General features: G+C 37.7%; 1 protein-coding gene across 13 annotated transcripts in view; it reads left to right on the plus strand.

Annotated features, from left to right (window-relative positions):
- Window positions 1-26,959, plus strand: part of Picalm (phosphatidylinositol binding clathrin assembly protein) — an 82,322-nt gene that overhangs the window by 21,338 nt on the left and 34,025 nt on the right. For all 13 annotated transcript variants that reach the window (XM_013350154.2, XM_013350145.2, XM_005357568.3 and 10 more), the window contains exons 2-7: window positions 7,477-7,619; window positions 11,868-11,943; window positions 15,657-15,759; window positions 21,539-21,632; window positions 23,148-23,259; window positions 25,084-25,190. In XM_013350154.2, coding sequence (XP_013205608.1) covers window positions 7,477-7,619; window positions 11,868-11,943; window positions 15,657-15,759; window positions 21,539-21,632; window positions 23,148-23,259; window positions 25,084-25,190 — 635 coding nt within the window. The remainder of the gene's footprint in view (window positions 1-7,476; window positions 7,620-11,867; window positions 11,944-15,656; window positions 15,760-21,538; window positions 21,633-23,147; window positions 23,260-25,083; window positions 25,191-26,959) is intronic.

The following is a 26,959-nucleotide window of genomic DNA, read 5'->3' on the forward strand; positions in this document are numbered from 1 at the left end:
ATGTCTGTTACACAATTGTAGAATTACCTCTTAATTCTTCTTATCCTGTTCATTTTGAGAACACAGTGGCAGACATAGCATACCTACGTTGTGCTAACAGTACAACAATTGTAGGCGTTTGCCTACAATTAGGACTTGATTTTCTTTCTAAGATAGTTTAACTGTGCTTTAGTTTAACTGTGGGGTCTAGAGATTCCTTAGGGCTGCCATTGTGAAAATTAAATTGAGTTCAAAATCGTGACCTACTCGTTGAATAGTGTCCTTTAAATTCTGTGCTATTTATTTGAGACTGGATCTCTGTGCAGCCCTGGCTGTCCTGTAACCAGCTATAGACAAGGCTGGCCTCAAACTCACAGAGGTGCTCCTGCCTCTGCCATCTCCTGTGTGCTAGGATTAACAGCATACATCACCACACTGGACTAAATTCTAAGCTTGTAAACAGTGGAAATGTTGGGTTTTTTTCTGCCTTTTCCTCGGATGCTGTTTCCTGTTAAGCTGTCCTTTCTGCCATTGGACATAAGTTTCTTAAGTAGCACGCATTACTGTGTGTGTGTGTGTGTGTGTGTGTGTGTGTGTGTGTGTGTGGCATGAGGAGTGTTTGTTGTGATCCCTGAGATCACATAGGTACTGACATAACTCTTTTATATGTTAGCCTTGAGTCCCTGCATCAACACTTTAAAGAGAGGTTCTCAACCTGTGGGTCGTGATCCCCACAGGAACTTGCTCTGTAGACCAGGCTGGCTTCAAACTCAAGAGTTCTACTTGCCTCTAGTCTCCCAAGTAGTGGGATTAAAGGTGTTTGCAGGTGATGTTTTGCTCCTTCTATATCAAAACCCCAGAAGCTGTTTCTTATCCCAAGTTGTTATTCTTGGTGAGCGTTGTTTAATTTAACTCACATCCATAAAAAGTTCCAAAGATTGGAGGTGTAAAGTGACATTTAATTGACCACTTAATTTTCCTCTTAGCAACAGACAAAAGTCTGAAGTTTGAGCAAAGAGATTACTTTTCTGTAATAATAACATTTGCCTAATGACTATTGTATATCACTCTTAAAAAATGTTAGCCAGGCTCACATACATTTGTGAAATCTGATTTGTTAGCAGAGTTGTTTTGATACTGTCTACTGAGTGGCTATTTTCACATGGGAACGCAAGACCTTTGCATTTCAATTTTGAATTCCGCTCTCTGAGCTGCCTGACTTACTATAGATGTGAACACTAAAGTCGTTGGGTAGCATAGGGAAGTCTACTTAGGCTGGTGGCCTGGGCTGGGAGTTTGATTATAAGACAAATTAAACTATTTGGTAACTGTTCAAATTTTGTTGTATATTCTAAAAAATACAGGACTGTTGTTTTGTGTTTGTATTATTTTTCTTATTTTGTTGTTAGGTAGTTAAAATTTAGGATTTGCTTTAAATTGGGTAATTGCTTCTGGGCACAGTGATATAGACCTGTAATCCCAGTGTTTGGGATGCTGAGGTAGGCAGATTATGAATTTAAGGTTCTCCTGGGCTACATAGTGTGTCCCTTCCTGTCTCTTAACGTACATGGACATTATTTTTTAAATATCCTTATCATTTACAACGGTTTAGTTCTAGACATAAATCTGTTATTTAGTGAGTTCCTGTAACCTACTTCTTACCTTTTACAAAGAGCCTGGTCTATATAAATAGAACTAATATTTGGTTTCTCAGATGCTAATTCTAGTTACAAGTTGGGGGAATGTATTAGTAATAAAAGCAAGAACATTGTGTTTGGTAGTTGATGGTTCCATTAACTTTCCATGGGAAAAGAAAGTTGGTTATTCACTGTTGCAAATTTTCTTTATGACATTAAATTCTAGAAATTTTCATTTTAACCTACATGCTGTTTTTATATTTTGAGTGTGGGGCTTGAGAATTGCTAAAGACATGTTGGTGGACTTCAGTTTTTATATTCTCTAGATAATTGTTACAGAGTTTTTGTTTTTAAGAAATATGTCTTTCCGGGCGGTGGTGGTACACACCTTTAATCCCAGCACTTGGGAGGCAGAGGCAGGCGAATCTCTGTGAATTTGAGGCCAGCTTGGTCTACAAGAGCTAGTTTCAAGACAGGCACCAAAGTTACAGAGAAACCCTGTCTCGAAAAACCAAAAAGAAATATGTCTCCTGGGTCTGTGCATGGTTGACAAATACCTTTAATTCCAATACTTGGGAACTATAGGAAGGTGAATTTCTGGGAGTTGGAGGTCAGCTTGATTTGCATAGTAAGTTCCAGACCAGCTAGGGATATGCAGTAAGATCTTCTCTAAACACACATACACACATATGCACGCACGCATGCATGTATGCACAAAACAACCAATAACAGCAAAAAACAAAAAAAAAAACCCAAAGAAAATTAAAAAAAAAAACCAAAAACCAGTCACTGAGTCCTAGATACAGAGTGGGACAAGTAATTGAAATTCTCAGAAATGAGAGTTCTGTTAGCAAGTTTGCTTTTTTAGTTACAGGTGAGAAAGGCATTTTCCTTTCAGAGTTAGAAACATTTAAGTTGCCTTTATGGTGGGGAAGAATACCTGCTTGGAGCGAGTGACTGGCTGAATTAAGGAGCTGTGTAGAAATACAGCCGAGTTTATACAGTTCCTCACCCTAGTAATATTTGTACAATTTTAGTTTTGCATTTGGTCTGTTCTGGTATATAATCTTATCTGCGTTCCCCCCCCCCCACACACACACGATTTCTTTGTAGCCTTGGATCCTGTCTTGGAACAAGCTCTTGTAGACCAGGCTGGCCTCAAATTCACAGAGATCCGCCTGCCTCTGCCTCCTGAGTACTGGGATTAAAGGCGTGCGCCACCCACACTCAGCAGTTACCATGAATTCTTACTTCATTTTTCTTGTTTTGTTGTATGTGAAATACTACCTTAGAGCCTCTGAGTTCTCCTTCTTTCCATGTGATTGCTTCTAAGCCAAGCAGAGTTCATAAGGGTGATTGTGAAAACTTGTTAGATGTCCTTTAACTTGAAATTTGAAAATTTCACATTATGCGTTTGGGCTTGTTTTTCACCTTTTTATTTTTTATTTTTTTATTTTTATTTTATTTTATTTTATTTATTTTTTTGGTTTTTTTCGATGCAGGGTTTCTCTGTGGTTTTGGAGCCTGTCCTGGAACTAGCTCTTGTAGACCAGGCTGGTCTCGAACTCACAGAGATCCTCCTGCCTCTGCCTCCCAAACAAAAGCAAATAGCTGTAACCTGCCAGTGTGGTGGATGGATTCTTCCTGCCTCCTTCCTTCCCTTTCCTCCCTTCTTATTACCTAACCCTTCCTCTTTTCCCTTCTCACTCCCTCTTTTTTGTTTGTCTTTTTGAGATACGGTCTCACACTAGCTCAGGCTGGACTTGACTTCTCTATTTTGTCAGTTTTGACTTTGAGGCAAACTACCATGATCATTTGGATGCTTTCTTAAAAGTGTACATATGTATCCAGGGTATGCCTTTACTTTCCAGTACTTGCAAGACAGGCAGGAAGTTGGAGTTCAGTCTTATCTACATGGGAATGTCAGGTGAGCCTGGACCAAATAGATATGTCGTCAGAAAAGAACATGTACAGATATATACCAAGATGAATGTATTTATTTGAGAAATGAGTGACTATTATATTGTGGCATTGTTTCAGACCTCTGTCCACCCAAAAACTAATAGTTTAGAGATAGTCATTAAACAAAGTAAGATGAGTTAAATAGTAACAAGTGTATAGTGGAGTAGGTAGTGATGATAGGGAGTTAAAGAGGGGCCCTAAGTATGTGTTAATATGAATTAATATTCGAAGACGTTTTTCTGATGAATGTGACATTTCAGCAAGGATCTATAGGAAGAGAAAGTGAGAAAACTAGTATCTGGGGGAAGAGCATCCCAAGTAGAAGGAAGAACAGTGCCAAACATCCGAGGTATTTGGCATTTGTGACGCATTGCAGAGAAGGATATCGGGGTAACTGAAACAAATATGTGCAGAAGGAAAGCAGATCCTAAGGGAGCAGAGTATGATTGTCCATAGTGTGTGCACATCCGTGCTATATACTCTGTACTGTGCAGTATAGACATGCCCATGTAACTGACAGTTTATGCACACCCACTGTGTGTATGTGTGTACACTGTAGTTGGGCCCGAAATGTGTTCCTACTAAACTAGACTTTATTTAGCCGTAGCTATTTATCTTGGATGAATAAAGAAATGGAGGTTCCTTTTGAGGTGATTAGTAGAACAAAATGACTGGAAATCGGTTAGGTGTAGAAGAAAGTTTGGTAGTGTAGAATTGTTATGTACCAATGTCAGTGACTTTGGAAGGCACTTTAGTTTGTGGAAGGAAATTCTTCACTAAAACAATATTTTGAATAATGAACTTGGATGAAAAGATTCAGGTATGAAGTAGCAAATGCACCACAGAGCATTGGAAAGGTGTTCTGCTGGTGAAAGATAGTAGCAAAGTGCATTCCCTTGTCCCATGCTGGAAGAAAAGACATTATTTAGGTTAGATAATGATAGTGTTGCTTTGTAGAGCATTGTGTATCATTTAGAGAATGATTAGCATTGTGGGGTAGGTGAGATACTAAATCAGCTATTACCAAAAGTAGGGAAGCCAGTCTGAACAGTGTTCCTTATTTTTGGCAGTCTTTTTGATTTTCTGAGGAGTCTCAGTTTGTATCCCTGACTGGCCTTATTCACTGTGCCAAGTGCCAATTCTCCTGTCTTATCGCTTGGATCGCAGCATGTACTACCATGCCCAGTTCATTGTTGGCAGTTTTAGTTGTGGTGGGTGTATTGGTTGTGCTTTGCAGAATAGTTTATCTACCCCTTTGATATTCATGCTGGCAACATTGATTACATGTGGTGGTAACCTCCTTCCCAATTTCAGATTGAGGATTCAGAGTCTTCATGCTGAGATAAAGAGATAGCCTTTTTGGAGGTTTAGGAGATGGCATGAGAAAGCTTAGCTTACTGATGTGTAGAATGAATATCTCTATTAACAGATGCACAGAGAAGAGGTAGGAAGAGCACCTTTGAGGAGCTTGATGGCAGGTTTAACTTTGGAAACAGAAAGATGCCTAAGGGGTAAGGGGATTGCTGTACAAGTATAAGGATCTGCATTTGGAGTCCCAGCACTCACGTAAATAGCTGCACAGAGGCGGGTACCTTTTACCCTAAGGGTGGGGGACACAGAGGCAGCAAGATGTCAAGCTGAAACAGGTTCAGTGAGAGGCCCTGCCCCCCAAAAATGTGGAAAGCAATAGATAAGACACCTGGCATTGATCTCTGGCCTATGTTCATGCCCACACGCGTGGACTTTGTACACACTTGCTCACATATCCACGTGAACACATACACAAATCACATATAACACCAAACCAAAAAATATGAATGATACTTTGAGGCAGTAGTTTACTGTATTTCAGAACTTGAGTAGTTTCTCAAGGTAACTTCTGGAAGGATATAGAAGAAAAAAAGATAAGGCTGTAAAGCTAAATGGAAGGAAGGGGGACCTGATGTTTAGTTTTTAAAACTAAACATCAGGTCAGACCAGAGTCAGGTGTTAAATACTTAGGATCTCAATACTTGGGAGGCTGAAGCAGGAGGATCATAAGTAGAGCCAGACTGGCTATATAGGGAGACCTAGTCTTTAAACAAAGAAGTAAACAGTCCTAGGTAGAGTTGGCCCAGCAGATTTACTTTGGAATAAAGCAAGCATTAAGGCATGCAGTGCTGTAGAACAAGTGCAAAGTAGTCTTGAGGTAGATTGGATTCCTTCATATTTTTTTAAGTCTCAGAAGCCAGACCATACACACCCGAGTTGAATTTACTTGAGTTGAAATTGTTTTTGTTACAATTGATCTGAGTTGTGAAAGATTTTGTCATTCAGCTGTTCTGTAGGCCTTCTGTTTCACTGTGTGGTACTTTGTTCTTCAAGCAGTATTGGCTTGGGTAGCTACTTGAGTTGTTCAGCAAATGTTACTTATTGGATCTACTAAAGCATGCATTTTAAAGAATTGCAGGCAAGTAACTCTTGGTTACATTGTCATTTCTTGTAAGCAGCCAAGGCCAAGCTAGGTCATCTGAATTCCCATTTAGTCATTTTCAACTGAACAGTTAAAGTGAACAGGTTACTAATCCAGTCATGGATAGTTACAACAATCTTATTATAATAGTTATAGCTGACATATTTGTACATCATTGACATATATGATACACATTTTAAAGGTAAAACAAGTCATATCTGACTCTACCTTTCTATTTTATAGAATGGATCATAGTTGGGATTTCCTATATTGAATTTGCCACTTAAAATTTTAAAGCAGACTGTAGGTAAAACTTTGAGGTCTAGTAAGAATTCTATTTTGGTAATCAAGCAGTTGTGTGCTAGACTATTTTATAATAATGCCTTTGTGCTTGAAGTGAATCAAATTAGGCCAGATGTGGTAGCACATGCCTAGCACCTAGGCCGGCGAGTTCTCTGTGAGCTGGAGGCCAGGCCTGATATATGTAATTCCTGGATTCCAGGGCTACATAGAGAGACCCTGCCTCAAAAAACAAATAAATAAATAAATAGATGGGTAGAGAGGTCCTGCCTCAAATAAGTAAATACATAAAGTAAAAATAAAATTGGAACTTTAGCAGTATTAATCCTTTTTAATTTGGAAACTTGAATCTGTTTTCAGTTTCGTTTGTCAGAATTAGCTAGCTGATAAGAATGGCTATCTGAGTTAACTCAGTAGGATTGAGGGAACAAGAATGAGCCATAGTTCGCATAAACTAAGATTTGCTCTGTCACAGACATGTCTCTCTGCTCCTTCCCTACTAGAACAGAGGATACCATAGAGCAGACACTTGTACAGATGACCAGCCGTCTTCCTGCTCAGTCTATACAGGATTTCTTTTGAAAGTTTTTTTTTAAAGGAAAGCTTACAGATTTTACTCCAAAGGGATAAATATAGTCAGAATTGTAACTTTGAAAGTTATAGATAGTAAGGTAGCTACAACTTCTTAGGGCTCCTAAGCAATTCCTTTTGAGATGAATAAACCACTTGGTACTGAATAGAACCCAGGGGAACTGGCTTAATACTCCGACACTGATCATTTTTGTAAAGCTAACCAGTACTACTCTCTAACTCTGCCTGAGGAGGTTTTTAAATTAATTACATTTATTTATTGTCAATTAATTTACATTGTGTATGTGAGCAAGTGTGCATGCCATATGAGAATGTGTGTGTGTGTGTGTGTGTGTGTGTGTGTGTGTGTGTGTGTGTGTGTGTGTGTTTGTTCCAGCTTCCTCATGCCCTTTGGGTCCTGAGTTTTGAACTTGTGTCATCAGGCTTGGTAACAAATGACCTTACCTGCTGAGGTATCTTGCCAACTCTCCTGAAAGAATTTTAACAGTTTGTCCAAACTACTATGGAAATCTGTAAATTAAAACTAGAGATTAACCTTATTTTTTATTATTACAGATTTAATTCAGTGTACAAATGAGATGAATGTGAACATCCCACAGTTGGCAGACAGTTTGTTTGAAAGAACTACTAACAGTAGTTGGGTGGTGGTCTTCAAGTCACTCATTACAACTCATCATTTGATGGTGTATGGAAATGAGGTAAGAACCACTTTTTAAAAGTACTGTATTATTGTGTGGGGGTTGGGTTTCCAGGATCAGACTCAAGTCATCAGGCTTGCAGGGCATCTACAGTTACATGCTGAGACATCTCTTCAGCCCAGGAAAAACTTGATAAGTATATCAAAACCCATGTATATTGATGTGATTACTGATTATTTAACTTGCTTTGCTCATTAAAACTTAGATGGTGACTACTGTAGCTGAATGTAGATAAAACGAGCAAGTCATATGGCCAAAAATAAAGACGTTAGATTCCGCATTTTGAAGAACAGTAATGAAATAAACTAGAAAGTAGAGCATAGGTCAGAGCATACAGGACTTTAGTAATGAAATGGAGAAGCAGAGGTAATTCTGAGCACTATGTTCTGTAAACAGCACTGGTCTTTCTAGTCTTCAGTTATAAACTATATGTCTATATCTGCCTGATTTTTATTATTATTATTATTATCATCATCATCCATTGATTTGCCGTTTGACTGCATGTGGTTGTCTTTGGAAATATTCTGTTTAGTGGAGGGTTATGCTGCTGACTACTAAGGTGACATTTTGCTGAGAGGGACTGGTAAAGAATGTCTTCATCTTAGAAGTTCCTGGTGCCCTGCTGCTCAGAAGGGCACACAGTAAGACCTGCAGAGAGACCTTGGTGGGTTTTCTGTCTGGAAAGAATCGTCTTGTTTCCATGATAGCCTATCAGTCTTTGGTTCTTAACCTTGTTTGGGCTTCTCAGCTGTTCTACTTACTGTGACGTTGTGTTTTATTAAGCTGCTGTGGATTGATTGAATGAAACTAGATAGATCTATATTACTGAGTAATTTGGAAAGAAAAGATGCTTCTCAAGGGTGAGAAAGCCGTTTTTGTCTTGTTTGATTACTGAGCCTCATGGTTTTCTGTCACCTCTCATTTTACTACCATCTTAGGGTTCTGGATCAGGAGAAACTCTCCTCTTCTGTGACAGATACCAGTGCAGCTACATCATTCCAACAAATCTTAACTCCTGGCACATTTTTTTTATTCCCTCGTGGTTCTTATAGCAATAATCATACTTTGGATACAAAACTCTATTTGGCTTGTTTCTGTGTTCTACTTGTTACAAGTATCACCATATTCCATATTGTTTGTCATCATCAAATAGTTTTATATTTCACTTTTTTATTTTTTTTAATAATGTATTTATTTTTATGTTATGTGCATTGGTGATTTGCCTGCATGTATGTCTGTGTGAGGGTATCAAATCCCCTAGAACTATATAGTAACAGAGAGTCGTGAGCTGCCATGTGGGTACTGGAAATTGAACCTGAACCCTTAGAAAGAACAGAACCACTGAGCCATCTCTCTAGCCAGCCCATCCCTCATCCCACCCCATCCCCCTTCTTTGAAACAGGTTTTTTTCTGTGTAATAGCCCTGACTGTCTGTAGACCAGGCCGGCTTTGAACTCAAAGAGACCTGTCTCCCTTTTCCTCCTGAGTGCGCTGGGATTAAAGGGGTGCACAACCACTGCCTGTAAAATTAACTTTTTTTCCCCTCAGTTTTCTTGGGGTATTCATATTATAGCACCATATGGAGATTTGTTTGTAGTTTTTAAAAATGGCATTCTGCGGTGGTGCCTAAAATGTGTACTAGTCAATCACGCAGCAACTGTTAAGGGCATATGTTACCCAGTTGCTTCTGAACCCATTCCAGCCAGTTCATAGATCCAGTTGAAGTGTCTGGGTATGCTACTTAAATGTAACTCAAAACATCTTGGTCTCAACTACAATAATAGTTTCTACTTTTAACATGCGTGTTTGCTTGGAGGTATTTATTCTGAAGAATTCAGGAGCTACAAATACAGCCAACTATAATTCCAGGAAAGAGGCAAAAAAAGTATCAGTGTCAGGTTTTAGATGTAGTAATTTATGGTAGTATATTCAGATGTTGTAATGTTCTATGAGTGTAGTTTCAGATGAGGCAGTAGTATGCAGACTAACATTGCTAAAAGCAAGATAGAAAGTTGACTGCTGTTTCTAACAGTTGGCCAACAGACACGAGAAAGATAGCACATCACTGTACTTTGTACTTCCCTAGAACAGCTAAGGGAGTTGCCTTGCTTTGCTTCCCCCATCTCTTCTCTGCCCCTTCTCTCTTTTATTCTCAACTCAGGTTTATCTACTGGCAACTCTGTAGTCTGTGAGGTGTACATAGGATTCCTTTATGCTGTGGTGATTAGAATACTGTAGAATGGTAGCTCTTAACAGGGAAGGATATAATGTTTCAACATTTGTTTACAAGTAGAAGAGATCTACTGTTGGCTGGTCGGTAGATGTCATGGCTGTTCCATACCAAGCAGCTAAAATAGAAACAAGGAATGAGCTGTCCCAATTCCCACTAGTGTTAAGTGGAGAAACCAAGACTCAGAGAAGATCTTTAAAGGTTGATTCTGTGTCATAGGGTCTTGACATGGGATAACTAGAACCTCCCATCCCTTTTTTCCATATAATAGCTAAGTGGCTTGAACAAGTCATTTCTATCTACTTTACATTTCTTGTTAGTGTTGTGGGAATACCATAATGAATTAGCCAAGGCTTCTTAAACTCTTCCACTCATGGTTCCTTTTTGCCTAAGAGAGTTCTATGTCATCTCAGGTATATGGGTATATAAAATATGTGAAAAGGGTCTGTAGAATGGCTTAGTGCGTAAAGGCACTTGCTACCAAGGTTGGCACCTGAACTGTATCCCCAGATCTCACATTTTAGGAGGAGAGAATGACTGCACAAAGTTGTCTTCTTACCCCTACAAGGGTTGGATTGTGTATGGGTACACACATACAAAGTATAAAAAAATGCAAAAAAAGAAATCAGGTATATAAATCTCTTTGCTGATAATAAGAAATATATTTTAAAACAATTTTATATAAAACTATCATTTATTAAAAAGTTTGCATATTGTGTAAACTTGCCTTTTAATATTTACATAAAGAATGGGGCTAGTAAGGTAGCTCAGTAGGTGAAAGTTTCAAGCTTGACAGTCTAAGTCAGTACATGGTATACACATGGTGGATGGAGGGACCCTGCCCTGCAAACGGTCCTCCTGCAGCCTCCAACATGTGCACTGTGCATTCTCACCTACCTCCCACCTCACCACACTATCGTGAACACACAACAGATAAGGAAGAGAAATTGTTTAAAAATAACTCAAGTTTTGGGTAGATATTTGACATTGCAGGATATAGAACTTTTCTGTTGTAGCCAGGGCTTGTCTCAGATTCATCATCCTATTTCCTTAGGCTCAGGAGTCTGAGGAGTGCAGTGCACATAGCTGTAAATCTCAGAGAGAGTACAAACTTGCATCAATGTTTGCATGCAGAAATTGTCAGAAGCTATGTCTGCTTCAACAGAGTAGTCACTTTAATGAGGGAAGGAGGAAATGAAATTATAGAGCTGTTTTCAATGGAGTCTGCGATGTTGTGATTGTATCATAAACTCTGAAGTGAGTATTTTAATGTGTTTAACCTAGTCAGTGGATAAGAAGTAACCTTTAACATTCTCTTGTGTGTTTAAGAATATTTTCTTTTTAAAAAAAAATCACAAAAATTGGGGTAACCAAAAATCTAGATAGTGGAGTTGGAGAGGTAGCTCAGTTAGTAAAGTGTTTATTGTGCAAAGTTGGGGACCTGAGTTTGGATCCCCAGAATCCAATGCTTACGATGAAACTGTGTGAAATAACTTCTGAGGCTCTGCCTTAAAAAAAAAAAAGAGAGAGAGAAATAATAATAAACATATTTAGGAGGGCTGGTGAGACAGTTCAGTAGGTGAAGCAAGGATCTAAGTTTTTGTTCTCTAGAACTTGCATGATGGAGGATGAAATTGACCCCCAAAAGTTGTCCTCTGACCTCCATATATGTGCTGTGATATGTCATACAAAAACAGAATAAATGAGTTAAAGTACAGATATGATCTGGTTATACTTATCTGTGTACTACTATGCTATAGTAAAGACAGAATTATTGATTGTAGTACTGAATTCATTCAATTATTTTGTCTTTAGTATTGTAGTTGTGGTCATTAGATGGTTGGTAATAAATGTACTAATGAAAATTATGTTTTTATGTTTGGTAACTAATGAAAGTGAGGATGGGAAATTGAAATAAGCTCACTTAATATATTAACCATCTCTTTCCTTCTACTTGCAAATTCAAAGTTTGTAAGATGGCAGCACTATAATTTTTTTTATAATTGTTTGTTTTCCAGCGTTTCATACAGTATTTGGCTTCAAGAAACACATTGTTTAACTTAAGCAATTTTTTGGATAAAAGTGGATTGCAAGGTAAAGACTTTTTGTTTTCTAGAAACCCGAGTAACCCCAAATAATGATTATTGCAGCAGTCAACTATATTCAATCTTATTGATGCTTCAGATCACATTTGAGTGAATGTCTTCTAATTTGGTATTAAGGTTGTTGTCATAGTTAACACTTGAGCACGGGGGGGGGGGGTTGCAAACATGAGCTCTGGAGCTGCACTGCCTGTGCTATAGCACTTAGAATACATGGACTTGACCAAGTTTCCTTTACCTCTCTGTTGTTGTCCATAAAATTACAAATAGTCACTGCTCAGTAAACCTAGTTAATAACTAACCCTAAAGTGCTTAGAATAATGCCAGGCACACTAACTAGTTACCTTAAATGTTATTGCTGCTTTTTGGATTTGTTTTATCATAAGAAATATGGTTGACATTGTACATTATAGGGACAAAATTGAATATAGTGTTAATTGACATTGATAGCATGGTTGTTCCTTTTTTATTTATCTTTAAAAGGGTTTTCATTGTATATATTTAAATATTTGTTATTGTGCTATGTAACAGCACTTTTACACATGTGCAGATTGTGAGTTGAACACTCCCACCTGATGCCTCCTGTACTTCTCTAACAGTTCCCTTTGCTTCTCTTTGAGTCTGATCACTTTAAATTGCCTTGTTGGTTATCGCCATCTCTGTCCATTCTGTCTTAATGGGGTCTGTTGTCTAGAACTGGATATTCCTAGTCTAGACTGCCAGAGCTGGGAAGGCCACATGAAGGATTGCTAACCTATTTGGGAAGATTAACAGTGAGTTTCAGTCTGGGAAATATGATCTTCAGAGAATGTGAGACCTGTTTAGGGCTTTGAGAAGTGGAAGAGATTTCTTAATCTAAGTACACTTGTACAGATGATGTGAAATATTTAAGATTGATAGGAAAAATGAGTATGCGTGACACCTTAGGGAACATGTGTAGTGGTAAACAGCCCTCAAGAAGCTATTCAAACCAAAACCAAACAGAAGACTTTGGTGGGCTTAAATTTTATGATGTAGTAGAGAACTAGGAAAGGATTTTTGTAGGGGAGAAGCAAGTATATTACAAGGAAACAGCCGAAGGTCAAGCTGGATCAGAATAGACTGAATTTTTTTTTTTAAGCCACTGAGACTGTTCTAGGCATTGCTCCATCCTAGTATCAAGTTAATGAGAGCCTAGACTATGGTTCTTACAGTGCAAAATAAGAAAAATTTAGTGTATTTAGTTTGATGCTTGTTTCCTTTTGCTAAATGGAGTATGACTTAGCATGGATAGAAAGAAATATTGCTTAAAATGAATATGCTTCCAGTAATTCTGGAATATAAGTTAAGTGCATAAGACCCAGTGGTAACAGAATTTCATTAGTATTATTTAATTTTAAAAGAAAATTATTTATGTTATGTGTATATATGAACACACATGTGGGTTCCCTCAGAAGTTGAAAGAAGACAGAGGGCATCAGATCCCATGGAACTGGAGTTGGAGGTGATTGTGAGTGCTGTCCTCTGAGCTTCTGTAGGAGTAGCCAGAGACCCTAACCTCTGAGCCATTTCTTCAGCCCCTTGTTCAATTTGTTTTAATAAGAGGGACATAAGGGGGGGGGGTAATCAGCAATACCCCCATTTTGTAATATTAAAAATATTTTTAAGAATAAAAAAAGATAGAACAGACTGATGGTGTAGTAAAATGGGCACCCCTTTCAGGGAAGATAGAAACTCCTTGTTTGCTGTCTTCTCCCTTCACTTTTGTTGCTTTGGTTTTTGCTTTTGTTTTGTTTTTTGTTTGTTTGTTTTTTGAGACAGGGTCTCAGTAGTTCAGGCTGACCTGAACTTCTTGGAAGTCCTTTGCTTCAACCTCTCAAGTGCTAGGATTATAGAAATAGCCCACCATATCCAGCTTTTCTTGGAGATCTTTTTATTGATGTTTCTTAGCTCTTATTTAACTTTTACTTTAAGTCTGTAGGGGGAAAAAGCTGCAATGACTATAGAGTCTATACATACATCCCGTTGGTTTTTGTCTCATTAGTTACTAATTTTCATTTCCTTGAGATGAAAATGAAATAAATTTATTTCGTTTTACTATTTCTAACTTGTATTTTTATTTTATGTGTGTGGGTGTTTTATTTGCATGTTTGTCTCTCTGCCAATGTTTGCAGTGCATGCAGAGGCTGGATAAGGGCATTGAATCCCTTGAATCTAGAATTATAGATGATTGTCAGCTGTCGTGTGGGTGCTAGGAGTTGAACTTTGGTTCTCTGGAAGAGCAACTGGGCCTCTTAACCATATAGGTTTCTCTCAAGGTCCAGAAATTATGTAAAGTTAGAGATAAAGATTTTTAGACTTTTATTCTTTTTGTGAGGAGGTAGATTAGTTGTTTATATTCTTGGTGAGATGGCCCAGTAGGTAAGGGTGCTTGTTGCCAAACCTGATCCCCAGATCCACATGGTGGAAAGAATGAACAGAGTTCTGCAAGTTGTCTTTGGCCTCCATATGTATGGAGTGACCAGGAACACGTGCGCATGCACACACACACACTTATATATATTTTAAAGACTTATATTCTAGCTAGGTGGTTCGGGCATACACCTTTAATTCCAGCACTTGAGAGGCAGAGAAAAGTGATTTTCTTTAATTTGAGGACAGCCTGATCTACAGAGTGAGTTACAGGACAGCCAAGGCTACACAGAGAAATCCTGTTTTGACAAACCAAAACAAACAAATATATATTCTATAAAGATTTTAGCAATAAGATCAGTTGAGGTTTGAAGAGCAAGAGGTATTTCCCTCTCAAGGTAAGGAAGAATAATAGGTAAGGGGATGGAACGGAACAGCATGGACCAAAAACCTAAGATGTTTTATAAAGTACATTAGCAGGTCTGAGCCGAGTGAGTGGCAGCAGTAATTCCATTTTTCTTCCTTGTCTGTTTTGTTCTGACTTTTTAGTAAGCAGTCACTAAACACTTGCAGATTGGTAGGTGTCACATTGAAATCAAATCATGTGTGTTTGGTTATTACTGTCTTTTGTAAAGCAGATATCAAGTCAAATTAAATCTGAACAAGCCAAGTTAAAAGAAACTGACCTATTTTTCATTGAGAAGCAAAAATTATAGACCTTTGACTTAGACAGTTGCTAAAATACAAGGTTTCTGGTATCTTAAAAAAATATACTGGTAAAGCTTTATGTTACTGATTATGTTGAAGCAGTGTTAGAGTGATTTATATGAATTAGCAAGGTTTTTTTGAAACTATACATAAAACTGGTTGTGCCTTCATCATACATATAACTGTCCTTTTTATTGGACAATACTTTTCATACTTCTTACATGGTTGGTACATGTGTGTTACACTTTTCCTAAATAATACACAGGAATTATGGTTCTGCTGGGTGTTAAAAGTGTTAAGTTTGAGTTCTGAGGTTCTTAAATTGTGAAAGGAAACATTTTTTCTAACTTGTGAAAAGTAAAGAATAGGCGTGTGGGCCAAATGAAACAAAATAGATATATTTTTAGTGAAATTGTAAAGGAAAAAAATTTAAATCCTTATATGATACATCTGAGTCTAAAAATTCTAAAGAATTGAGTATGAAACTTAGTATTACTTAATTTGCATCACTGAATATAGTTAGGATAACATATTTGTGCTATTGAATAATAAAGTTGTTTTAGTAAACTTTAGATTTTAATCATTCATGAAAACTTTGTTTTGCAGGCTATGATATGTCTACATTTATTAGGCGGTATAGTAGGTATCTAAATGAAAAGGCAGTTTCATACAGACAAGTTGCATTCGATTTCACAAAAGTGAAAAGAGGGTGAGTTATGTTTTTATCTCTAATTCAAATATCAAATACTATAAAACAGCAATTATACAATGTGAATTACAGAACTTTGCCCAGGTCTATAGCTAAACTTTTTCTTTGGAGGAATGCTATATACTTTCTGTAGTAGGATTTTTTAAAGTTCTATTTATCTTTGTAACAACTTTATTGAGTTATAGTTCTCATGATTAAAAATTCATCCTTTTAAATTTTATAACCAATTTTAGTATGTTTACAAGATTATGTGCCATAACCCTACTGTGTGATTTGATTTCTTGTAGTTTCTTTCCCCAGTCCCATCCCTGTTCCCCACCCACTCAATTGATTATGTTCAGTTTTTCTGGTTGCCTTGTGATTCCATGGGAATTTTAGGATTAGTACGTCAGTTTTTGTTAAGAAAAAAAATCAGTCAAGAATTTTAATTAGTTCTTTTGGTTAGAGATAGGGCCTCGTGTTTCCCTGTCTGGTTTTGAATTCTCAAGAAATCTGTCTGCCTCTGCCTCCTGTGTCCTGCCTGGCCTTGCTTGCAGCCAGGCTTTTAGAAGTAGGGGTTACTAAATGTGCCAGTCTGTCTGGGCAGTCTCACCACCTGTAGCATGTTTAGTTTCTAATAAACATAGGGTATCTTTCTGTTTGTTCTTTCCTTTACCATTTATAGCTGGTTGTGATAGCATATGCCTGTAATCCAGTGATTTTGGAGAGAGGCAGGGAAATCACCAGTTTTCCTTACTCTTACTCCCTAACCCTATCCCTAACCCGTACTGGGGGCTGTTTGGGGGAGGAAGAAATAAGTTGTCATAGTACAAGGATTTAGATGGATGCAGCAGATACCATTTGCATTGTATCACTATTCCAATGGTCTTAAATGTTACAAAGGTGCATAACTCAACTGCTCATCAGTTTTTGATCCTTAGGTATGAAGAAGTAGTAAAGAGCACCCTGGCTGCTCTGCTCTCAGGGCAACTCATGATAAAACTCCCTGATGTAGTTTAAGCACTTGGGCTGGGATTGCTTGTTGGCGATCACCTGTATTGCTCAGCTCTGTGCCTTAAACCAAAATCTAGGCAAAACTAGGCAGAAGGTCAACGGTCCTTGTGTCACAGGAAAACTCATTTCAGGATCCTAGGGCTGAGGACTGCAGGCCCTTTGGATCCTAGGCCCTGCCACTGGGAACATGCTGCTACAAGTCACTTGGGGGAAGATAGCTTTGGGAGTGACTGCAGCTCTCAGGCCAGGGCTTACCATGTCCACTTACATTTTTTTTCCCAAAAATTATTTATCATGTGTGCATGGTGGGGTGGGAGCCGTGTATGCCATGGTACATATGTGGAGGTCAGAAGACAACTTTATGAAATTGGATCTTTTTTCCACTCTTATATGTGTGCTGAGGATTGAATTTTTATGTTCTGAGACAACATGCATGTAAAAGTTGAGTTTAATCTTTCTGCATTCTGAGTACTGATCATCTAAGTATAAGAACTATGACATGAATAGTGTGACCAGTACTTTGATGTCTAGTAGTATTTTATATATAGGCAGCTTTTTCCCTTAGGGTGTATCATGGGAGCTCAGGAAAGAGCCACTGTAGATTTTTTTAAATGTATTTATTCATTTTACATTCTAATGATGTTTCCCCTTCCTTTTCTCCTCTCATCCCCCCCATCCCTCCCCCAATCGACTTCTCCTCAGTTTCTTCTGTTCAGGAAGGGGCATCAACAGAGCATGACTTAACAAGTTGAGATAGGGCTAAGCTCGTCCACTTGTATCAAGGCTGGCCAAGGCAACCCCGTATGAGGACTAGTTCCAAGAACCGGCCAAAGCGTTAGAGACAGTCCCTGCTCCCACAGCTATGAGTCCCATAAATAGACCAAACCACACAATTGTCACACATATGCGAAGGCCTATGTTATTCTCATGCAGGCTCTCTGGTTGTCAGTTTAGTCTCTGAGCCCCTAAGAGGCCAGGTTAGTTGTTTCTGTGGGTTCCCTTGTGATGTTCTTGACCAACCCTGGCTGGTACAATTCTTCCTCCATCTTCAGCAGGATTCCTGAGTTCACCCCAATGCATGACTATGGATCTCTGTGTCTGTTTCCATCAGGTGATGGATTAAGACTCTGTTGACAACTGGGGTAGTCACCAATCTGAAAGTATTGTAGAGTATCCTTAGTCATCATTATGTTGACTTTTTCTTTTTCTTTTTTTTTCTTTTTTTCTCCTCCAATCATGTTTAGTTCTATCTTAGGTCTCTGGGTCATCCAGCCTCTGGGTCCTGACACTCCAGGCGGTGACAGGGGTAGGCTCGCTATCATGGTATGGGTCTGAGGCTGGACCAGTCATTGGTTGCTTACTCCCACAATCTCCATGCCATGCTTAACACCTCCACACTTCTCTAGGCAAACAGAATGTAGGTCAAAGGTGTGTGGCTAGGCCAGTGTTCCAGTCCCTCCACTGGAAGTCCTGCCTGGTCACAGAAGGCCAGATTAGGATGTCTTAGCTGGGTCATCCTTGTAGACTGCTGGGAGTTTTCCTTTGCTCCAGGTTTCTATATGACCCCGAAAATCCCCCCCCCCCCTTTCTGGTCATCTCTTTCAATATTCTACCCTCCATTCACCCCACCTGATCTTCATGTTTTCATCTCTACCTGCCCCCACCCAGACCACCCACGAGATCTCTTCTATTTCACCTTTTCTGGGAGATCCAAGCATACCCCCTTGGGCCCTCTTGTTATCTAGCCTCTCTGGTCTGTGGATTGTAGAATGGCTATCATTTACTTTATATCTAATATCCACTTATGAGTGAGTACGTACCATGTTTGTCTTTCTGGGTCTGGGTTACCTCACTCAGGAGGATTTTTTTTCTAGTTTATCCATTTGCCTTCAAATTTCATGATGTCATTTTTTTTGTATTTATTTATTTATTATGTATACAGTGTTCTGTCTGTGTGTATGCCTGCAGGCCAGAAGAGGGCACCAGACCTCATTACAGATGGCTGTGAGCCACCATGTGGTTGCTGGAAATCGAACTCAGGACCTTTGGAAGAGCAGGCAATGCTCCTAACCACTGAGCCATCTCTTCAGCCCTGATGTCATTGTTTTTAACAGCTAACTAGTACTCCGTTGTGTAAATGTACCACATTTTCTTATCCATTCTTCAATTAAGGAGCATCTAGGTTGTTTCCATATTCTGGCTATGACAACTAATGCTGCTATGAACATAAGTGAGCAGCTGTTCTTGTAATGTGATTGAGCATTTAAAGGAACAGTGAGTGTGATTCCCACATAAATTTCTGGTGAATCCTTTCCCAGCTAAAATGCCTGCAGTTTCCACATCTGAGAGATCTGAACGGCTGCTGTGTGCTTCAGCTTGTTCTTGAAATTATAGACGATTTAAGTAAAGTAGAATTTTGTTTGTTTTTGTACTTACTTTGTACACAGATTTTCTCTGTAGCTCTAGCTGTCCTGGAACATACTCTGTAGACCAGGCTGGCCCTTGAACTTGGAGATCCACCTGCCTCTGCCTCCCAAGTGCTCGCGTTAAATGTATGTGCTACCACAACCTGGCCTAAAGTAGAAATCTTAAGAAAAATGTAGGCATATGCAAGATATTAAATGGTGAAGTCAAGTCTTTTTTTTTTTTTACAACCGGTTTGAGTCGAGAGGTGGATTATTTTACCAAACTCTAACTTGTGCAGATTTTTATGTTACATGTTTAGACACGTCGTAGAAGATTGTAATAAAAGGTTCCTAGGAGTCTGATTTCTTACTCCCTGCACCCTGTTCAATAAACTGTTTTCCATGTGACTGTTCCTGAATGAGACATTTTGAGAGTTAATGAGCTGAGAGTTTCAGGTGGTAGCTAAGACACAGAAGTAGAGGGAAGTTTGAAGATACTTTGGAGTTCTCTAAATAATTAGACTATAAGGATTGGTGGAAATCTTTCCTATCTTTGTGAAGTTGATAATCATGAATTTATGTGTCTGCCAGCTTGGCCAGTGGTGTGATTTTTAAAAACTGATGAGTTTATTATGCACGCTAGGCTGTCATGCTATCGACTGCATTCCCTGTGTGGCTTTTTATGTAGTCATGTATGGATAGTAATGAATTATTTGTTCATCCAAGGTCATGAATTTGCTGAGTGACTGACTGCAAGGGAGAAAGGTGCAAGAAAATGAAGTATTAGCAAGAGAATGTTTGCAGTAGTGCTGCTTGGTCAGAGTAGTTGTGAGGTTGCAGTTAGTATCATAAAATGCAGTATCAGTTGAGTCCTTTCCATTTGGGAGCTAGGCGTTGGGATGATGTGAGTACCGCAGGCTGCTGTAAAAGAGATTTTGAGATGAAGGGCTTGTATTGGTTGTTCATTTAGATGTTAAACCAAGAAGTCTGAGACAAAATTTAAGGTATCTGTGATGGAGAAATGTCCAGAAAGTTAAAAAATGACATCAGCAAGAAGGAAATAAATAAAAGTTATGGTTTCTGGGAAGAGTGTGTGATAGTTATAAGAACAACCTACAAACAGGAATTGTGTTCTCTCAGATTCCAGCAACTGCTACCAACCAGTGTGGTACCTAAGAGAAAACAGTGTGGAGCATTTGATAGATACATTAGTGAAACTAACCAGGGTGAAACTGATCAACAGCTGGCTGAGGCAGTCCAGTGTTTGTTTCATTAAACTCTTGCGTTTTGTAAGTTGTTGACATTATTCCTAGTAGGGCTTTGATTAGAGTGACTTGATAAAAAATACTTTTGTAGAACTGACTTCTTTGTAATTTTCTTTGAAAAGACTTTGATGTTTGACTCGTAAACAATGCCCCCCTGGTATTGGGGATTCTCTTTAGGAGCTGGTACGTGCTAGGCAAGCACTCTACTACTGAGTTTCATGATCAGAATCCTTTCTCCATAATTTCACCTATTCTCACTGTTGTGTGAATACTGTTACACACATGTGCCCTGGTGTGTGTGGAGGTCAGAAGACAGCTGTTAGGAGTTGGTCCTGGGTTTACACCCAAGTCTCTAGGGTTGGAACTCGGGTCCTGAGATTTAGAGATCTAGAAATGTGCTTTAAACTCAATTCACCAGCTTCCTGACGCCAGAGATTTAAATTTCTTCTGCAACAGACTGCCCTGGAGGTTGTGATACTCCTGTCTTGTCTATTTATGAACTAACATTACAAACCTGGCTATGAATCAATTAGATAGAATTAACTCATGACACTGTAGCACTTAATTGTTTAGTGGGTTCTGGCAGTAGTTTTCTTTTGCTTTTAAAGAAGTATAAATCTGCCTTTACATGTAATGATGACTGAGGTTCCTGCCATTTCTTGTGATAACTATACAGTCTACCTGGCTGTATAATGTAAACCTTCACTTTCATTTAAAATAGTATTTTATCTGAATGGATATTTTGCCTGTTTGTATGTGTGTACACTATTTTTTCTTTTTTTCTTAATGCCCACAGAGACCAGAAAAGGGGTTTGGATCACCTAGATCTGGTACTATGTATGGGTGTGAGCTGCCATGTGGGTGCTAAGGACAGAACTTAGGTCCCTGGAAGATCAACCTGTGCACTTAACTACTGAGCCATCTCTGTACATATACAGCTGGTAGCACTAGTTTCCGGCTGTTGGTTTTACATTTCTTTTTATATAATCCTTACTTGAGATACAGAGTTCAGTAATAACTTAAAAATTTATGATATTTCATCACAGTCTTGTTATTTAAATAGAGAGCCAAATGGGAGATTTAATGGTGAATTATTTTGGTTTATTTTCTTAATAGGGCTGATGGAGTTATGAGAACAATGAACACGGAAAAACTCTTAAAAACTGTACCAATTATCCAAAACCAAATGGATGCACTTCTTGATTTTAATGTAAGTTGATATGCTTTTGTAATTCAAAATTACTAAAAATTAGATAATCATAACTAGTTAGTTAGATAATAATAACTTTAACCCCAAGTCTTCATAATTTTTTACTATGCTGTAATAATGTTTGGCTGGTGGTTAGGGCTTTCTTTGGTGCTAGAATTTTAGTTCATACAGACTAAAACAAGTGATGGGTAAAGTGCTTTGTTAAAATTCTTCACAGGAACTGTAGATTTAAAAAACGTGAACAGCCTTTTCAATATTTCCCTTTTGTTTGGTAGGACTTACAGCATGACAACTACTTAGAAATAAGAGGAGATTCAAATTTCATTTATGATAGATTGCTATGACTTGCATAGTGACTGGCATTTTATTCCCTATAAGGTTTTTTTTTTTTGTTTTTGTTTTTGGTTTTTCGAGACAGGGTTTCTCTGTAGCTTTGGAGCCTGTCCTGGAACTAGCTCTGTAGACCAGGCTGGCCTCGAACTCACAGAGATCCGCCTGCCTCTGCCTCCCGAGTGCTGGGATTAAAGGCGTGCACCACCACCGCCCTGCTGGTTTTTTGTTTTTTTTTCGAGACAAGGTTCCCTGTAAGTTTTAAATGATGTTATTTGGGTAGTGAGTGTTGACTAAAGGAAATGTTCAGCAAACTACTCATGTGTTTGTTTCATAGACTAGAAAGTGTCACACTATAATAACTAACTAGTGACTTGAGAATGATTTTATCATTTTTTCATTTTTATATATTTGAAAAGGTTTTGTTTTGTGACATTTAAAAATTTTATGAAATTAAAATTTCAGTGTTCACAATAGCACTAGTGACCCATAGGCAGGTTCTTGATTGGTTTGCATACTGCTTTTGCTGGTTTTATATAGTGCTGGGTTAGCTGCAGAAGAGAAACATAATTCCCAGAGCCTAAAATCTTTCCTTTCATAAAAAGGAAGAAAAGCTCTTGCTTGAAGACACAGGAAACTGCTGTTTAGAGAACATTATTTTGGTTTATATAGAGACTCAGAAGCTCCAACCACGTATGTTTCACTTAGTACATAGTTTGGTCTTTCTATGAAATTATTTACTTGTTTTAGAGTCTGTGTTATACTTTATTGTATAGAAAATTTTACTTGCTCTTCTCATAGGTTTTTAGTGCACGGTTTGTAAACCTCTAGTGTTATAATAAAGTTATATAAAAGGCTTGAGATGCAGGTGAGTGATTTCAAGAGTTGAGGTAAATGGCCTTTTCACTCTAAGTAAATTCTAAACTATAATGAATGTTCAGAAGTTGCTCTTTGCTGTTTGTTTGCTTTCTTATTTTTCTTAGAGTTTTACAATAATTGCCTATAATTCTGATTTCTCACAATCATGTGTTTGAAAACTTATGTGTAATGTATATTCCAGGCAAAGTACACTCTTTCTAATAAGCTGACGTGTTTTAATTTATTGTCTTACTAGTAGTAAGGACTCATTTTGTTAGTGTCATTTAAAATATGAGATAAGCTGATCTTATTTTCCATTTCCCCTAGGTTAATAGTAATGAACTTACAAATGGGGTAATAAATGCTGCCTTCATGCTCCTGTTCAAAGATGCCATTAGACTCTTTGCAGCATATAATGAAGGAATCATTAATTTATTGGGTAAGTACTGCGATATCTTAGATAACCTTGTGAACTAGTAATACTGCAGTTGCTTATGCTGTTGTGAAGTCCATTTTGACATATGTCAAATATATATTTGGAGAAAAGGTTTATTCCTGAACATGATCATTTACATGTATAGCCACACAAGTGGGTAAATTCTCATTTTTTTAAAGATTGATTGATTGATTGATTATGTATACAGCATTCTGCCTGCATGTATACCTGCACACCAGAAGAGGGCACCAGATTTCATCACAAATGGTTGTGAGCCACCATGTGGTTGCTGGGAATTGAATTCAGTACCTCTGGAAGAACAATCAGTGCTCTTAGCTTCTGAGCCATCTCTCCAGCCCTAAATTCTCATTTTTATAACCAGAATATTTAGCTATTAGTTAAACTTTTTTATATAGTTATAATTTTTTGGACTGTTTCATTTATTTTTAGAAATACTTAAATCTGTAAAGTTAGGTTAGGCATGATAATACATTTTATGTGTACTTAAATGGAAAAGCCTCTTAGTTCTTTGTTTCAGAAAAAGTATATTGCCTTAATATTTATTCTACAATGAACCTTGTAAAACTAGTATAGTTTACTATATATATATATATATGATAAAAATTTTATCCTAAATTTGAGGCACATGCATGTGTACTGGGGATTAATTCCAGGGTTTCTTGGATGTTAATAAATTATATTTTATCTCTGGGTTGTATCCCTAGTCCCTAAACTTAAATTTGAAATTAATAATTATTTTTAAGCCAGACAACATATTTTTGGGTTACTTTTTACTTTGGGGTGTTTTAGGAATTTATGATGTTTTCTTACATAGCAAGATGTATTTGAAATAGTTAATTTTGCATAGAAAGGTACCTTTTAAATATTTTTATTAGTGGATACTTTTGTTTCCATTAATATAAAAATCCATTAATATGCAGGTATTAAAATTAAATACTATTATTAATTATAATTAACACTATATATTATTATTAGAAATGCATTATTAATTGTTAATGTCTATTAATCTCTATGTGTGTGCAACACCTGTGTGTTCAGGTGCTTGTGGAGGCCAGATGGATCCCCTGGAACTAGAGTTGCACACAGTTGACGTGGGTGCCAGGGACAGAATTCTGTTAAGAGACAGCAAATGCTTTTAACCTCTGAACTACTTCTCCAGCCCCTCTTTTAGTTTTTAAATTGAGCTTTTAATGGAGTAGAAAAGGAAGGTATTAAATATCAGATGCCAAGTATTTTTATTTTGTATGCCCCTGACCCTTTGAACGTTTATTGAAATGTGGTTTCCATAGACTAGGACAACATTAATATAAGGAGGGGTAATTTTATCCAAGAGGACAGGTAAATTATACTTATTTTTCATACAAAGCTGTGGAAGTCATAGTCATCGACTTTATGATTAGTAAATGTGAAGCTCTTTATTGCTGTGTACAGATGAAATTTAAGGGAGCTTTTGAAGTGACATTGGGTGAAGTTGCCATCCTAGAATGTTAGTGTTGGTATGTTATTAGTAAAGTATTTTGAAACAGATTTTAGTGTTTTAAGTGGAATAACATGTGTTTATACATAAATATCCCATAGCAGTCCTGTGAACAAATAGTCATGTCAGTACACTCTGGTCAGTTCTCAGTTGCTGACATCCTAACCCTCCTAGCATTGCTTCTAACTTGCTTACGTGTTCAAGGTAATCTAGCACTACATTTGTTGTAGGGTAAATCCTTTGAGAGTATTGGGATCTTTCTGGAGACATGGCCTAATCTTTTTCCTGTTTAAGTAAACTTTAAGTATTTTTGTTACTTCTTTGGGCAGAAAAATATTTTGATATGAAAAAGAACCAGTGCAAAGAAGGCCTTGACATCTATAAGAAGTTCCTGACTAGAATGACAAGAATCTCAGAGTTTCTGAAGGTTGCAGAGGTAAGCTGTCTTTTGTTTATATGTATGGATTTTGACGAAATCGTCAAAAGAAATATTTAAATATTCTTGTATATTCTATCTATATCTGGTAGTAGTAATATGTACTTTTGAATTCTGTTGAACAATATTAATGTGACATAATATTTAATAATGCACATGCTGTATATTTAATTTATGTGGGATATTGAAAAGTTAATCTACTTTTACATTGTATACATCTCTACAAATACATACACTTGTGGCAGTGATGTCTGTGTTTAGAAGTAACCATTTATTTTTGAAGGCTTACTGTGTTAAGGTGATAGAAAATGCCCAGTGTCTGCCTAAGTTCTTTTTCCTCCTGCAATTGAGTCATGTAATTCAGTGTTTTTGTTCTCCTACATAAGTGAATTTTGAATAATTACTGAGTATGAGAAGGCTATATGATAATCTAATTTTATAACTCTCAATAATTATTATGAAGTTGACACAGAAGGCAGTTCTAGTGTTTACAGGCATCCTTTTTTATTCTAGCAGAGACAACGCATAAAGATTTCCCCCTCTTTTTACCCTCTTATCCATCACTGCCAGAAATGCCCCTTCTTTAGAACATTTTGATTACTTACATTACTTACCAAGTTAGTGTCTCTAGGCACTGTCACCTGTAGATATTTTATTACCAAGTTAGTGGCTCTAGGCACTGTCACCTGTTGATATCTTACTCTTTCCTTTCTTTCTTCCGAAAGTCAGAGTTTCTGTGTAGCCCTGGCTATCCTGAAACTCTCTCTGTAGAGCAGGCTGACCTCAAACTCACAGAGATCCACCTGCCTCTGCTTCCCTAGTGCTGGAATTAAAGAAGTGTGCTACCACCACTGCCTGGCATGATACTTTATTCTTTAACAAATGAGGTGACTTTTTTTTTATGATGCCTGTAGACACTTGCTTTGATTCAGACAGGTCTTTCAGGGAGAACTCTGACCTCTGCCCCTAGTCCCTTGTACCAGCTGCATATTAAACTGAAGAGGCAGGGTTTATGCTGTGATTCCAGTAAAGTTTGCAAGTCAGTTTTAGTTTGTTGACTTCCCTTTCTGGTCTCTTGCATTTTTTGTTTTGGTAGTTACAGTTACTGCCATACATTAAAAAAAAGCCCTTCCTTATCTCCAAGTTGCATCTTAGACACAAGTGGAATGCATTGTCTGTACATGTGATCTAAGATGAAAGATTCTGTTGCATAGTGCTGTCATGAGACTATCTTTGGGCTTGCAGTGCCGTTAGGAAACTTCAGTTCTTAAAAGCAACAGTAATCTCTTGGAATGCATTCCAAGGGAACAGTTGTCCAAGTCTGAATGATGAGCTATTAATATCTAAATAGGATTGGATTTGATTTTCTACTGATTTTTTTCTGAGACTCTTGAAAGTTGAGAAAAAGAGGATTATTAGAAAATAAGACATAGTCAGGGGAGAAATACAGGTTTCTAATTTGAATCCTAACTAAATAGGAAGGAAGGTTTTTTGTTTTGTTTTGTTGCAGTTGTTTATGCTGGTAATTATCTAATGCCTGAATCCCTTGAAAATTCAGTGAGGTTTTGTGGAGAGAGTTACGTCCTGGTTAAATATCACTTGACATTCATGAGAAATCTGAGTACCACAATAAACAGACTTTTAAAAACTATTTTATTGCCTGGCTGTGGTGGCACATGCCTTTAATCCCAGCACTCGGGAGGCAGAGGCAGGCGGATCTCTGTGAGTTTGAGACCAGCCTGGTCTACAAGAGCTAGTTCCAGGACAGG

Source organism: Microtus ochrogaster, chromosome 22 (genome assembly GCF_000317375.1).
Source record: "Microtus ochrogaster isolate Prairie Vole_2 chromosome 22, MicOch1.0, whole genome shotgun sequence".
NCBI classification, from domain to species: Eukaryota; Metazoa; Chordata; class Mammalia; order Rodentia; family Cricetidae; genus Microtus; species Microtus ochrogaster.